The 15,743-nt window shown below is 35.4% G+C and overlaps 1 protein-coding gene across 1 annotated transcript in view; it reads right to left on the bottom strand.

Moving 5' to 3' along the window:
- Nucleotides 1-15,743, bottom strand: part of Hmcn1 (hemicentin 1) — a 419,231-nt gene that overhangs the window by 40,923 nt on the left and 362,565 nt on the right. The window contains exons 82-87 of the mRNA XM_010635433.2: nucleotides 13,050-13,240; nucleotides 8,999-9,212; nucleotides 7,350-7,484; nucleotides 6,556-6,746; nucleotides 4,437-4,518; nucleotides 262-531 (exon numbers count right to left, since the gene is read on the bottom strand). Coding sequence (XP_010633735.1) covers nucleotides 262-531; nucleotides 4,437-4,518; nucleotides 6,556-6,746; nucleotides 7,350-7,484; nucleotides 8,999-9,212; nucleotides 13,050-13,240 — 1,083 coding nt within the window. The remainder of the gene's footprint in view (nucleotides 1-261; nucleotides 532-4,436; nucleotides 4,519-6,555; nucleotides 6,747-7,349; nucleotides 7,485-8,998; nucleotides 9,213-13,049; nucleotides 13,241-15,743) is intronic.

The following is a 15,743-nucleotide window of genomic DNA, read 5'->3' as shown; positions in this document are numbered from 1 at the left end:
TTTTTTTTTTTTTTTTGGTCATCTAGAAATATCTTATGGTTCAGGGAGACTTGGACTAAAGTGCTTAATCAATCTTATGATGTGAGTTGCCCTAGTGCTTAATCAATCTTATGATGTGAGTTGCCCTGGTGCCTTTTTTTTTTTGCACCTGGGATCAAACTCGGGACCTTGTACTTGGGAGGCAGGCAGTGGAACCTTAGAGCTAAATCCCCAGGCCGACCTGATGATATTTAATATGAATATCTCTCTAATCACACTCACCCCGGACTATGACAGGCACTCTAACAAGGACAGAACCCATTAAGTTACGAGCAACACATTCATATTCAGAAGTATCTTCTTTTCGAGCAGCTGCAATGTACAACGAGTTGTTGGGCAACACGCTGACTCGGGCATCCCAGGGGACAGAATGCCCTTGACGGGACCATGTAACCATTGGCTGAGGCTCTCCTGTCGCCTGACAGTCCAATCTGACTTTCCCACCAGCATCAACAATAGTTTCCACTGGCTCCAAAGCGATAACAGGAGGACCTGAGGAAACAAGAACAGAGTTTCTGTTTCTGTGGATTATACAAATGCCTTTATTACCTATAGTATGTAAACAATGTTTTAGAAAAAAAACACTAGGTGATTTATTAATAAATATACTACTTCCCAACTTCAAAGGTTATAGACAGAAATGCCATTAATAAAATTTTCATTTCATTTATTTGATTTAGGGAATGGCAAAAATTTAAAATCCCCTAGAAGGTTAGCTTAGAGCAGTGGTGGCCCAACTTCTGGCACGTGTACCATAGCAGACTGTCAGTTACCACTGAAAGCTCTGAAGGGTTCTCCATCACTGACAGAGCATGGGCCCCAGTCATGCTTTCTGGATTTATATTTTGCCTCTATTCCATGTTACTCTCTGAGGCTCTGTATTCTGGAAAATCGTGTCTAGTTTAGCGGATTCCTGTTAGATGCAACCAAGATGTCTTTTAAACAAGGGTATACAAAATATTCGAGTTACCAATATTTCTGCCTGTGTTTTATATGGTGAATATTCACTTCTCTCTTGATCATTTCTGAAGTAAAGAGTAATCATTAACTAATTATTTTAATACTGGTCATCATTTGTTTGTTCAGTACACATGTATTGGGATCTTACTATTTCCTAGGCGTTATGCCAGCTATAGAGAAAACAGAGATAAGAGGTACTATTTTTGATCTCAAGGAGCTTATATATAGTCCACTAACAGGACAGATACTATAGCTATAACTATACTATAGCTATAACATAAGTGTATATGTGCTAATAGGGGAGCATCCACAATTGTGACTTGATAAATCAAAGCAAAGCATGCCAGGGCCCGACATTTAGCTCAGCGGTGTGGTGGCCTGCCTCACAAGCGCAAGGACCCGAGTTCAATCCCCGGTACAAAAAAAAAAAAAAAAAAGGCATGCTACAGGAAGTGGAAAAGAAAAGGAAGATGCACTGAAAAATTATTAAGAAAGCAGGAATGACGAGACGGTGATATTGAGTAGTACTGAAAAGGGAAGAATTGATAAAATAGGATTTTGATTTATAAGTTTGACAATTCAGTAGAAAATAGAAAGAACTGATATTTAGGGAGGCAGTAAGGAGCGGGTGATAATTTGATCCATTTAGGACTGCTGAACTTCAGGTGTCTCAGAGATATTCATATAGAGATGTCTTGATAGCAGGTAAATATTCTTAGCTGAAGCTCACAATACATGTGTGGGCAAGCAACATAGATCTGCATATCTATCTTTCACTAGTTGGTAAGACTGCTACAGAAATGCCCAACGCAGAAATCACTGTAACAACATTAGATACGAGATGGCCAAAGGATAAGTCTGCTAATGATACAAAAGAGTGATCACCGAGGAAGGAAGAAAACCAGGATTAAATGGAATCCTGGCAACCAACGAAAGGAGTCTCAGATGAAGGATTAACAGCATCTACATCAGGTAACGGGCTTTCAAGTCAAGTCTTTGGAATGAAAGAGAATAAAAGGAGCTGCATGTAGCTGCTTACACAATGTTTATCTTTCTTTTGTTCTATGGTGCAAAGAAAGATAGATATGAAAGTGTACTCAAGTAGAAGAGATTTGAACAGGATTTTCAAAATTGGGTAAGAGTATGTGGGTAGAGGCGAGATGGAATACCACTTGGAAAGAAAGGCACGGGATTTAGCTTTTCCTTTGATTAGACAATGAAGAGACTAGAACACATGATTTATCCTGGGATGTAGTAGCATACAAGGTTTTAAGGACTGGTTAAACCAGGCATTTTTTAAAAGGGTTTTTCAGGAAAATTTATTTTTAAATAGGTGAGCTAGGGTAGTATATGCATTCTTGAGAAGCTGCTGGGATGAGAGTGAGACCTAACTGAAAGGTGGAATGATTTGTTCCCTGAGAAATAATGAGTACCAGATAATTCAGGGTGGTGGCTGCATATTTTGGTTTCGGGAATACATGAAACATAAAACAAAAATAGAATATAGGTTTTGTTGCGATATTAATTTAATATGCTAGCATTTTCAGTAGAGGCATTACTGACATGTCTTCTACAAAAGTAGTTTCTTTATATGCAGTTTGACTTGCTCAGCACATTATTCTTGTATATGTCAGGATCATACCACACAATTGCTTTCTTAGCTGATGTTTAGAGTGACCTCACTCTAGAAACTTTCAAGACCAGTGCTTTCATTTCCATCACAGTGTCAAATTATACATTTGATAAACTGCTGTTGAATAAAGCAATTATCTCATATTTATCACTCAACACTGAATGACAACATGTCTAAATAAGCTCATCTGTTCATAATGTTAAGGCCAAAGGAATTATCAAATAATACTCAGAATCTTCATTTATGCACCATATTTGGAATGTTGAAATGTTCATAAGACTATAAATTAATACAAAAAGAAAGACCCAAATATATATTTTCAAGGTTCAATTAATTCCATCATTTGCATAATTATTAATCAAATAAAAGCAGTTTATCTAAATGAAAATATTGCTTAATATTAATTTGAGCCATTTGTTGGCTTTTTTAATATGCTTCATTTGGTAAAAAGAATTCACTGTCAGTAAGTAAGATGAGTTGATCCAAGGCAGCCTTGCTTAAACTAAGTCAATGAAAGACTCTCCTAGGGCAGAATGTGCCCTAGCTACATTCAAGCAACAGAGAGGGGAGAGAAGTCATGGGCATAATAACATTTATTTCAAAAATGTGGCATATTTCTTGTATGTTCTTCTCTTGCTGAGACATGATTCATATCAGCCTATTAACACTTCTGGAAAGATCTGTAGAAAGGAAACTTGGTATACCTAAGCATGCCTTGGCACATAGTAGTGATAAATCTATATCTATAAATATATAGATAGAGATATATAGATATAATGGTTTTTACAGTACTGAGGATTGAACACAAGGTCTTTGCAATGAACTATATCCCCAGCCATTTTTATTTTGAGAGAGGGTCTTACTAAACTGCCCATGCTGGGCTGGAACTTGAGATTCTCCCTCAGCCTCCTAGAGTGTTGGGATTACAGGCGTGTGCTGCCACACCCAACAATAAATGAATTTTTAAAAATCATTTTTCTCAGACTTTTTCAACCACAAATCCCTATTTTTTCCTAATAATATACCATAGCATACCTTTATCATGTGATAGAAGTGTACTTTAGTTAGCATTATCTTAGTTATCTATAAAATGTGTATGAACTGTTTAAGTCTTACAGAATTGTAGTGTGCCAAACTGCTGCTAGGAAATACTGAAAGCATCTCTCAGGAGTGAGTGAAGAAAATGCAAATTTATCCTGTTAAATACTGAGACTATTCACAAAATTACTTGGCTTCCTTAAATTTTCCACCCAGTGACTTCTTCAGGTCAGCCATTGGCACGGTTCTGCAGATTTTCCAGCAAGCCCACTGAGATCTCTCATCCTTTTCTACGAAGGAAAGCTTTCTTTTCTGATGGCTTTTACTGAGGAGCTCCATGAAGAGCACAAAGATCTCACCCAGGACAGACTAGAGTCTGTTTGGAGGGCTTTTGAGCTCATTTAGATTAGTCATTATCTTTCATAAACATTTAAAAAGTGCTATACAAGCACACATGTAAGCATACTTTGAGGACTGCGGCAAACTCTAAGGAGGGCACTGCACTAAAAACGCTGTAAAAAAGGGTCTGCCATCAATCAGTCGGAATTTCACTCTGTAGACGTTCGGTAAAATAGGAAAAGGTGTTAGAGCAAAGTCCATCAGTTCTGAGCTTCATGGTAACTGCTGCACTGTTAGCAGAAAAATGCAGTGGACACACCGCGAAAGCTGTCACTGTGGTGCTTGCCATGAAGTTACAGAAAAGGAACACTCTCTATCAGGCAGCATGTCTTAAGTTGAACATTCAGGATTTAATTAAGCAGCTTACTCTGCAAAGTCAGGCTCATGCTGCGCTCCACCACTCCAGCTTCATTTGTAGCTACACAAGTGTAGTCACCGGCATCTTCATTCTATGACAAAAAGCAGTTTTTTTTATTTTTTAAAAAAGTGAGCCTACAGAGCAAGAAAGTAACTTTTTTTTCTCACCACAATGCTAAACATTTCATTTTTGAGAAAGTATTTTAATGGAAACAGAAAAACCTACAGATATCTAACCTCATAAATAGTTCTTAAAAAGAGGAGGAAGAACAGGAGAAAGCCAAAAATATAAGAATTTCAAAGCCATTCTTTTCCAAAACAGCCTGTCATTGATCTCCAATAACTGATAGGACATCACATCAAGAATAACATTGTTTCATAAAAAAAATCCATCAAAAATTATCTTAATAAAGAAAAGTATTAATATGATTTTCATGGGTATCTGAAAAAAAATCAGTGAATCAAATACTGAGTTTTACGCATTGAGGATTATTAAAAATACATTAAGCTGGGTCTTTGTGTAGAGAGTATGAAATTTAGGACAAAATGAAAAGCTAATTTACTTTCCATGATAACTTTAAATTATATCCGAAATTTATAGATGTTTTCATATAGAAAACAAGTTCTATATGAATTTTACTTATTTTGTATACCATGTATGTGCTCATTTGGAGGTTTCAATGCATCATCCAAGTAGAAGTGTCTAGCAGGAAATAGAACTTGGAAGAATTTCAGGACCTGAAACTTAGGCATCTGAAGCTTTATGATGAAAAATTAGTATCAGTATCAACAGTGGTATCAGAAAAAGCATCGTGAACTTCAGAATGAAAATTTTAGAGCAAAAGGGGAAAAGTAGTAATGAAGAAGCCTGATATTTATTGGTGAAAATAACTAAAATTGGAAATAATTTCAAAATTGAAGGAATAATCAACCACAACTAACTGTGAAGCAAAATCAAGAATAAAAGTCTAAGAATGGCCCATTGGGTTAGGTGATTAAGCAATACATTTGAATTATTATTTCAAATAAGTTATGAATGAACTTGAGCGTGCCAAAGGTGAATTAAAAAGTAACTATATGTATTCAAATTTAAGAAATGTTACAAGAGCTATCTCATTTTTCTGTCACTTGACCTCAAAATTAGAGTAGTAACTCAAAGCACCACACATTTTCTGAATTACTGAAGTACTGGGAAAGCGTCTAGCTATCTATTTACTGTTAAAATCTACCCTACAGTTTATTTCTTACTGTGTTTTTAATTCTTAAATTTTGTTTTGCTAAAATATTTGAGGAAGTTATCTCCTAATAAATAATAGGTTGAAGATTGGGAACAAAATAACAAAGTCACCTTACATTCTGTACTTAATTTGAAAGGACCAACTGTATCAATTTCAACTGTTATTTCCATTCTTACTGGGGATCGAACTCAGGACCTTGCCCTTGTGAGGTAGGCTAGGACACTAATGAGCTAAATCCCCAGCCCTATTATTCCCATTCTTAAAAAGAACCCAGCTGATGAGTGGGTAAGCTAATGTGGTACGTACATACAATAGAATGCCAGTCAGACACAGAGAAGGCAGCAATGTGGGTGGAACTGGAGACCATTGTTCTAGGTGAAATGAGACAAGCATAGAAACAAACACTGTATGATCTCATTGATGTGTAAAATAGAAAAAGTTTGATCATAGAAGTTGAGAGTAGAAGGCTGATTCCCAGAGACCCAAGAAACAGGATGGGACAAAGACAGGAGAAGGCTGAACGGTAGGTACGGTGTTAGAGTTAGAAGAAGGAATTCTGCACGGTGGGCTGAACTTAGATAATGAAAATGTACTGTTCATTTCAAAGAGAAGAAAGGACTTGAATGCTTTCATCAAGAAATACGTATCTGAAGATATATATGTATTTTTTATATAGTGCATGCATGTCTAAAAACATTTTATACCTCATTAATTTTGTTTTTTATGTATCATTAAAAATAAAATTTAAAGCTGAAAATCCAGAAAAAGAACTCGGTGCAGATTTTAAGAGTTAAATAGGAACTCAAGAGAAGCTGTTCTCATCCTCAGCACTTGTTCAGGAGCGCTGGCTGTGGCGATTTAAGTGAGCAACGGCAACTCCATGTGACTTACCACGGTGCCATAGATGGCCAGGGAGCCGTTGCCCAACTGTCTGATTCTGTGGCTAATTTCAATATCCACCCCCTTTCTGCTCCACTGGATGGTGGGGACAGGGTCTCCCTTGACCTCACAATTCAAGATTGCATTACCACCAAGTGGTTCTATCCAGTTAGAAGGATAATCCCGTTTGAAGACTGGAGGTTCTAGAAAATAAGAGTGGTATGAAGTAAAAGTAGGTACTGAGCATTTGTTTGTAATTTTTGGTAACCTTTTAGAGAGATACTTTAATAAAAAGGGGGAGATGTCACTTTTTAACTTCATGAATTTTCCTGGGAGTCTGACGCAGCAGGATAGCAAATTCAAGCCCAGCCTAGATAATTTAGTGATTTAGCAAGACACTGCCTCAAAACAAAACAAACAAACAAACAGACAGACAAATCTACAAAAAGGGGTTGAGGATATAGCTCAGTGAGGAAGGCCCTAGTTCCAATCCTCAGTACTGAAAAAAACCAAAACAAACAAGCCAAAATTGCATCAATTTTTCAGAGTCAAATTGTTCATGCTAAATCACTATTGCAAATTTCATATTCTGAAGGGATGATTCCATTTTGTGCAAAATTATCTCTACTTTATTCTAACTTTTGAGATGAATGCTCATAATGTTTTTCTCATGAGTTTGTACATCTGTGAATTGAACTAAATGGATTAATAAAAAGTAGTTATATTGTATTGCTGCATAAAAAGGAAACAAAGCTCATATCATTCATTAAGTAAATTATAATTTTAAATGGAGCACTTTTACCTACCTTTCACATAAACAAATCCAATTGCCTTCACAAAGCCAACACTGTTCTCTGCGGTGCACACGTAAGTACCAGAATCCACCTTGGACACTTTTTCAATAACAAGTTCACTGTGTCCACTGACACTGTCAAAGTGGGCTGAGGAAAACAAGTTAGGAAACAACACAAATGCCTCTCAATAACTTAGGAAAAGTTTCATGACCGTTTAATGTTTTGCCTGTTAGATTTATGAGTTGGACAGCAACTGAACCAAAGAGATCTCATCATGACATCGGACAAGAGAGCCTTTTCCACCGATTCCTCTCACGGAGTTATTTACTACGTTTATGGACACTTTTTTGAAGAACGGAAAGCACCCAAAGGAACAGGAAAAGAGAGCAAAAACAAACATCTTTAAAAATTAGTTTAGATTACAGCACACCTTTTGTCTCAACATGCTGTTGAAAGCTGGCTCATGGTCTCTTTGGGTCTCCAAAATCTTTCATTCAGAAATATGACATTTTCCATTTCATTGATCTCACCACCACTTTTCCTCCCAAACAATTTACATCAATAACATGAAAACCTGTGCAGCTGTAATTCAACTGACTTGGCAGCTCACAGGGGAAATCTTGAAGATATATGTTAGTTAGGTAATAATAACAACATGATCAAATTTGTAATAATTTAAACTTTTCCATAAATCATTAATGGTGATGACAAATATTTAGAAGGACACTTGGAAGACAATATAAGGTACATATTCTAATTTTAAAACAACTAATGCTAAATAAGATTTTAATTAAAGCAGAAATACATATCTAATTATACTGAGTATGTTTACCTTGTGTGCTTTCCCCACTTATTTTAAAAATTTTATACAGCTGGATATTAAATGGAAAATTGAGCATTAAAAGTTTGAAAGACTAAATTAGTACTCTACCTTCTACCGAATAGATATTTTAGACTTTGTTTTCTTTAACAAGATGTACTGTATTACTAAGATGATAGTTAATGAGTTCCACCCATTAATATAAACCTTTATAATAGAAAAAATTCTAAGTTTATTTCTAGTTTTCTACAAAGATGTTTGATAAATGCTAATGGTGCAGTGCTTCCGAACTCAGATGTGGGACACAACACAGAGTCTCTGTGTTGATGGCAAAACCTGGTAGGTATCTGTTCTCCCAGGGGAGCGTGCTCCTGGATACCAGACACTACTTTAACACATTGTGCTCAGGCATTTTCCACAGCAATTGATCTACACTATAAAAGAGGTTGATTCACACAAGAGGAAGAGGGTTATCTGTAATATTAGATAAATCATCAGGACTCCAACGCTCTCCCTTTAAGTCAATTATCAATGATGAAGGGGGTCCAGCATGAGTCAAACATGGCCTGCATGTACTCTATTGTCTTCTCATGGGGAGAGGGATCCTTTTTAACCTAAAGTTACTTACTTATAGCATTCACTGTATGGTTTTGTGATTAAATATTCCTCCAAAAGGATGAACAGTACATATATGTACATATGGGTGGAGGGTAGAACTTCAGCAGAGGCATACATTTTATGTGATTTACAGCAATCAATTTTTCATTTGTAACTTCTCAATCATTTCCCAAAACTATAGTCTGGGTATATTTATTCACCTATTAAGAATAAAATTACCGACCTGGAATAATATTGTTATTGAAAGTCCATGTTAGTTTGGGCAAAGGAATGCCAGTTGCTTTACAGCTCAATCGTAACTGTTCTCCTTTATTTAATGACACATCTCCAGGAAGTTCAGTAAAAGTGGGGAGAACATTTACAGTCAGGCTAACAGTGTGTGTATCTTCACCCGCAGCATTGTTAGCAATGCAGGTATAGGTGCCAGAATCCTCCAGCTAAAACAAAAAGAAATCATACTGATTACAATTTTATTATCTTGCATCATGTTACATAAAATGAAATTTCAGAGTTTTGTTTCCCAGGTGCACTCTTATCTAAAGACATTCAAATTTCCATCTTTTAGTCTAAAACCATCAGGTGTCTACGTAACACAATTTAAAATGTATAAGAATTTAAACATAGGTCCATGTCTTATAGAACTACAACAATTATTTTAGAGCAATACAATTTCAGAAAACTTCAGATTTTATAGTTTACTGAGCACCAACTCTATCGCTGCTCTGCAACGTACAAATAAAGAACAAATACTCTCAAAGGTTGATAGCATCTTCACAGTTTGCTCTCTGGGTAATGTGGAACCAACGATCATCACAATTATCAGAGGAATTAGCAAGAGTAAGGGCAACGTTACCCACAATTTTGATACTTCACTTATTCAATCTATCAGCCAGCTCTCTTACTCATTTTATTGGATATCCATTTTATTTAACAATTATGACTCCCTTGTCATTGATACCGTTACCTTTACTCACCTTCCATGACACCATGCTATTCTAGTGGCCCAGCTATTTCACTGGTTGTTCCTTCTCCATCTACTTATGCTGGCTTCCCCTCAGTATTAGTGCCTTAATGTTATCATGCGAGAGTGTTCAGCCTTTGGTCCTCTTACTTGCTTTGTCTCTACTCCTCGATTCCCCGATGATCTCATCCAGTGTCATGGCTTTAAACATACATCATCTATACGCACATAACTATGATGTATCATCACAGATCTTATTTCTCATACTTCAATTATATTGAACTTCTCGTCCCAACTGCATGTTTGGATAGCTAACAGTCATTTGAAACCTACCTACAAGCAGCAGGGGCAGGAGCAATGAAAGTGGGAGTTCAGTTTTGGACATGAACTTCCAATTTCTCTTCCCCTTCTGGTGTCACCTGGACCTTTTATCAGCTCAGTTGATAGCCATTTCTTCTCCCAGGTTGTTCATGTCTTTGGTTTCAGAATTCTACTCCTTCTTACTCCTCTGCTAAAATGCTTCTCTGAGTTCTATTTCTCATCTGCCTCTACCCTGTCCTCCTAACAGGTCTCCCCGCTTTTACCTTCTTTATTATCCATGCTCATCCCTACAGCTAGTATGATCCTTCAAATCTATACAGAATTAATATCACACCCACCTTCTCAAAACCTACATGGATTCTGACTTTTACTAGGAATAAAAGCTAAAACCATTCCAGTGACCTACAAGAACCTACATCAGCTAGCCTCAGTTCTTCCAATTGATTTCTCTTTGATTCTCTTTCTTCTTTACTTCCACTGGCCTCTTCCCTCTCAGGTACATCTGGCACATTCCCATCTTAAGTTCCTTGCTGCATTTATTTTCCTGGTCACCCCTCCCCCCATATTCTTTTCTTCAAGTTTTGCTCGAACTTCACTTTCCCAATGGAAGCTTACTATAAAAATTCCTATTTAAAATTTATAGCCTGCACTTCTTTAACTCCTAATACCCCTTACTTACTCTTTAGTTTTTATTTTTCTTTGGACAGTGTCTTGCTATATAGTTCAGATTGGCCTTGAACTTGTAGTGATCTCCTGCCTCAGCCTTGCAAGTACTGGAATTACAAGTATGGCCACTGTCCCGGGCTGAATCTTATTTTTTTATACCCTTTTTCTGATTTATCACATACATTGTTTAGTGTTTTTATTATATTATGTCACCTAACATTTACTTGTAGAAATAAACTCCATAAAGGGTAAGGATCTTTGAATTTTTTTGTTCCTTAGTATATCTCACTGCTTAAGTTGGTGAAGATCACAAAGAAGGTGCTCAAAAAATGTGGAATTGATGATTGGAATCTTTTGGACATACTAATAGAGAAAATAGACTCTTTTCTTTTTAAAAATGGAGGATTTTTTTTGTACTGAATGAGAAGTACAGCACAAAACTTATATTGTAGGTGTTTGGTTGTATAGTATATATTTTTCAAAAAGGCAAACAAGAATGAGTTGTAACCATTATAAAGATCTCCTCACCTCCAAACCACTTATCAGTTCCTAGATCCCAAAGAAAGATTCAACATTTTTATAGAAATGCATTTAAAAATCTGAAACATGCTCATTATTCACAAAGAGAACTCTACATTTTATTTATGTCTCTAATGTTGTGTTTATAAGGTTCCTTACTGTTAGTCTTCTTTCAATGTACCCACGCCACTGTCCCTAAAACAAAACCCTTTCCTCATTCAATTCCTTAAGGTCTAGAAGAGTGATAGAGGGGCCAAACCCAACATTCCTGGATGTGAAGTAATGCCCACTGGAGATATTTAGCAGTTTAAACAAACAAACAAAAAGGATTATTCTTTTTTAATCAGCTATAAAATTTAGATTTTTAAACTTTTAATCTCTCTGAATCTAGGATACAACTTCAACACTGATGGTCCCGCTAGTGTTTACTTGGCTGTTACTTCTTAGTGTTACACAAAATACTGGTCCATCTTATAACTGGTATAAGCGTAGATTCAAATAAGTGCAATGCTTAGTGGCAGAGCTAATTGAATTGGCATGTGGTCTTTCATCAGGCTGTGCATTCAAATATCCCAAGGTCCAGCTAACTGGTCGAGATTACACTCTAGATAGAGTATGATCGATTTTATCATTGCGATCTGTTCAAATTTAATCCCAACCAATTGTCACAGTGAAATTTAGACGGTTTGCAGGATCACGAAAGGCAACATGCTATATTCAGAGGATATGAAGTTGATTCCCATAAACAGATCTAGTAGAGGAATAGCTCAGTTCATGAACGCTTCAGTTCCCGAATAACTTGGTTCTCACAGAAGCATTTGGCAAACGTCTGCTTCCCTTTGCGAACTCCGCATCGGGTGTTGAACGCGATTGTGGTCATCTTCCCTGCACAAACATGAACTCAGCCTTCTTCCTCAGAATCGTGGAATGAATTAAGTTCACAATTTAAGGCACCAGCATTGTCAAATATGGATACTTTCAAATTGTATGATTTTTTGAAATTCACGTATGTGCATCTATACATAAATTTCTATTTAAATGGGTTACTAGTGAAAAACTGAGTTAGTTATTATTCTACAGATCTAGAGAAGAACCACCAAAGAAAATTGTAAAATTCTGTTTGCACAGGGGCCTAGTATTCTAGTTTTTAAATCAAGTTTTTGATTAAAGGGTTATTTAAAAACCCCAAAAGAGAAAAACAATTTTTTTTATTTTACCTCATATATTTTCACATAGCCTTTTAAAAATCACACATGGCTACAAACACGAAGTATAGCATAGATGCTTAGAATTTTTTTTCTGATAAACATAGATTGCACAAAAATAAAACAATTTAAAAGGAGTCCATTTATGAGTTCCTACTATCTGATAAATACTATTCTCATTGCAGGGACATAAAATAAAATCTGTCTAAAATTAATCTTCTGATATGAATATGTTAAGATTCACCCCAACCCCTTTCTCTTGGGGAGTCAATCCAGGGCCTTTTTAAAATTTCTTTTTGTTTTGAGACAGGGTCTTGATAAATTGCCCAGGCTGGGCTTCACCTTTTTTTTTTTTTTCCATCAGGGATCAAACTCAGGACTTTGTGCTTGAGAGGCAGGCATAGTACCACTGAGCTAAGTCCCCTGCCCTGGGCTTCATCTTTTCATCCTTCTGCCTAGGCCTCTCAGAGCGATTACAGACATGCACCACTGTGCTCAGTTATTTTCTCCCATTAGTAAAGAATACATTTCGAAGCTAAGTCACTAAAAGTAAGAAGTTAAATTAATGGCTTAATGCCTCTATTTGTGTTTATTAAACTTACCACAACATTTTCCAAAATGAGTTCTCCATATGGTTCTGCAGTGTATTTTCCTAACAAGTTAGTTAACAGAACATTGTTTTTCTTCCAGTTAATTGCTGGTGTGGGGATTCCATCAGCCACACATGGGAGAACAGCTTGTGTATTCTCATTGACCGCATAGTGAGCTTCTGTGCTTCGGATCCTGGGTGGTACTATGAGGAGTTTAAAAAGGATAGTCACCCATGTAGGAAATTGAGTTCAATAATGTCTTTATTCACATGGAAAATTAACACAGCAAAGGTTAATTTTTACTAGAAATACAAAAAATATTAGTATATTGATTTACTTACTATAAAAATAATCAGTATAGTGGACCCTCAAGTTACAACTGGCCTACCTATAAACAAGTTGGGTTAACTAGGTTAACAGATGATTCATCTGCCTCGTTATCTATAGCGTGTACTCAGGTAAACATCCCAATCTCAGCTATATTGACTTATAACCAACATGAGTTATAATCAGCCTTTAGGAACTGATCGAGTTTGTAAGTCAAGGATCCACTTTATTTTCAATGCTGGGAAGAATTCGAATGTGTTTGAATTTACTGAATATATTTACATTCAGTTTCTGAACAAATGAGTTAGAGGTAGGTTAGAAATGCTTTGGCTTGCTTTTCCACACTTAAGAGTAAAACAACCAACTAAGCAACCAATGAAAACCAAAGCCATTTTTATGGTTATATAATTGCTGGATTTGTCTTACATATATTGGGAGAATGAACTAATGATGGTTACTATAAATGTTGCAAAGCATTCACCCTATACTGAGTGTCACAAAGTGATAGAGAAAAGTAATTACTGCAATATTTCATGTTGAGACAAATGCAAGTAAAAGCAAATATTTAATTAACTATTTTGTTGTTGTTACCAGGGATCAAACTCATGACCTCGCACTTGCGAGGCAGGCGCTGTGCCACTGAGCTAAATCCCTGGCCCCTAATTAACTTTTCTACATTGTCCCAGAACAAATTTTAATAGTGAGTTCATGACTTCAAAGATTTTAATATCAAGTACTTCCTGAAAGTCAATTTTCCCCCCAATTTAAATTGGGCAATATGGAGATGAATTGAATATAGTAGTGACTGAGAAATACTTCAGTGGACTTGGAAATAAAATATCTGCTGCTGAAAGAAAGACTAAAAAGTATTAAGAATTCGTGAAGTACACAGAAAATATCTACCTTTTTAAAGAAACTAGTTTTGAAATTATTTAAATGTATTAGTGAGAAATGGACCAATCTTATACTTGTAAAGTGAGAAGGCAACAGTTGGTCTTAGCAAAAATAAAGGTGTATAAACTTTAGTTTTTCCATCTTTAATTCTTCTTTGACTATATGAGTAAAAATACAAACATTACATATATGATTACATGCATGAACATTATAGGTGATTTGGAAAAGTCAAAAACATCTTTTGCTGAACAGTGCCTTATAAATAGTTCATTTTTCATTAGTTTATGTTGTGTTTTCATTGTGTGCTGTTTCTTAGTTTTCTTGAAGTTATTATTTCTCTCTCGCTGGGGATTACAGAGATGCAGAATTAGTACATTTATTTCCATTATTTCTTTTTCAAAATGAAAAGAAAGGCTGTGACTTTATGGTGGATTTTAGCTTTGGTCTCACATTATATATTTTTATAAGTAGTATCCTTTTTTGTTACTTTATAAATAATCTGAAAGTAAAAACATACTTTAATATATTTGTTAGCTGGAAGAATATTTTTTAAGTTGCCTGGCTTTGGGGTTTTGGCAGTAAAATTCATTAAAAGTTTCTAGTTTCATTGCATCGTGGGCAGGAATTATGATCTGTATTTTTAAGAATATTAATAACCTCTTTGTTATTGATGATATGGTCAATTTTTGTAAATTTTCTATAAAAACTTGAAAAGAAAGTATTATTTGAAGGTAAAAGGATAATTTATATATATTATTCAGTTACATTAACTGAAAGCAGGAGAAGTATTTGGAAAACTCTTAAATGAAAATTTTAAATTTTGGCTAAAATATTGATCTATCCAATTAAAAAGGATTCAATTTGAAATTATCACTACAACTATGAAAGTGTAGTAAATTCAAATACATTTGAAAAATAAAACAATTTTCATAAATTTTTGAAAAAAATGAAAAGCAGGCCTGGGGATGTAGCTCAGTGGCACCATGCCTGCCTTGCAAGCACAGAGTCCTGAGTTTGATTCCTGGCACCAAAAAATTAAAAATAAATAAATACAAAAAAGAAAAGCAGAAATTACTCATTATAATAAGAGTAACCTAAAAACAGTGAGTGGAAACAGTTGTCATTGATATTAATAGGGTTTCTATCTTTAGTCTTAAAATAGTCAATAAAATATTTCAGTGCTAAGTTTTAGATAACTTACTAGTTATTTCAATACAAAGGAAAAACAACATTTTCTGTTATGAAAAAATACAGATAAATAGTTCGCTACATCAAAGTAATGAATCAACTAGATAGATCCTCAGTTCCTATTAGGTTCAAACTGTATTTATAATATAGGATGCATGGTGATTAGTTTTGAGCCCAAATGACTTCAAGCTTCAAGAAACAAGGCAGAAGTCATAAAAACACAAGTAGCATTCTCATAAGCTTAGGCCAGATCCCAAAAATCACAATGTGAGGGGGTTATTTGTAACATATTAATTT

This window comes from Fukomys damarensis, unplaced genomic scaffold, assembly GCF_012274545.1.
Source record: "Fukomys damarensis isolate Sample0158 unplaced genomic scaffold, DMR_v1.0_HiC HiC_scaffold_11, whole genome shotgun sequence".
NCBI classification, from domain to species: Eukaryota; Metazoa; Chordata; class Mammalia; order Rodentia; family Bathyergidae; genus Fukomys; species Fukomys damarensis.
This window is presented reverse-complemented; position numbering and strand designations above follow the sequence as displayed.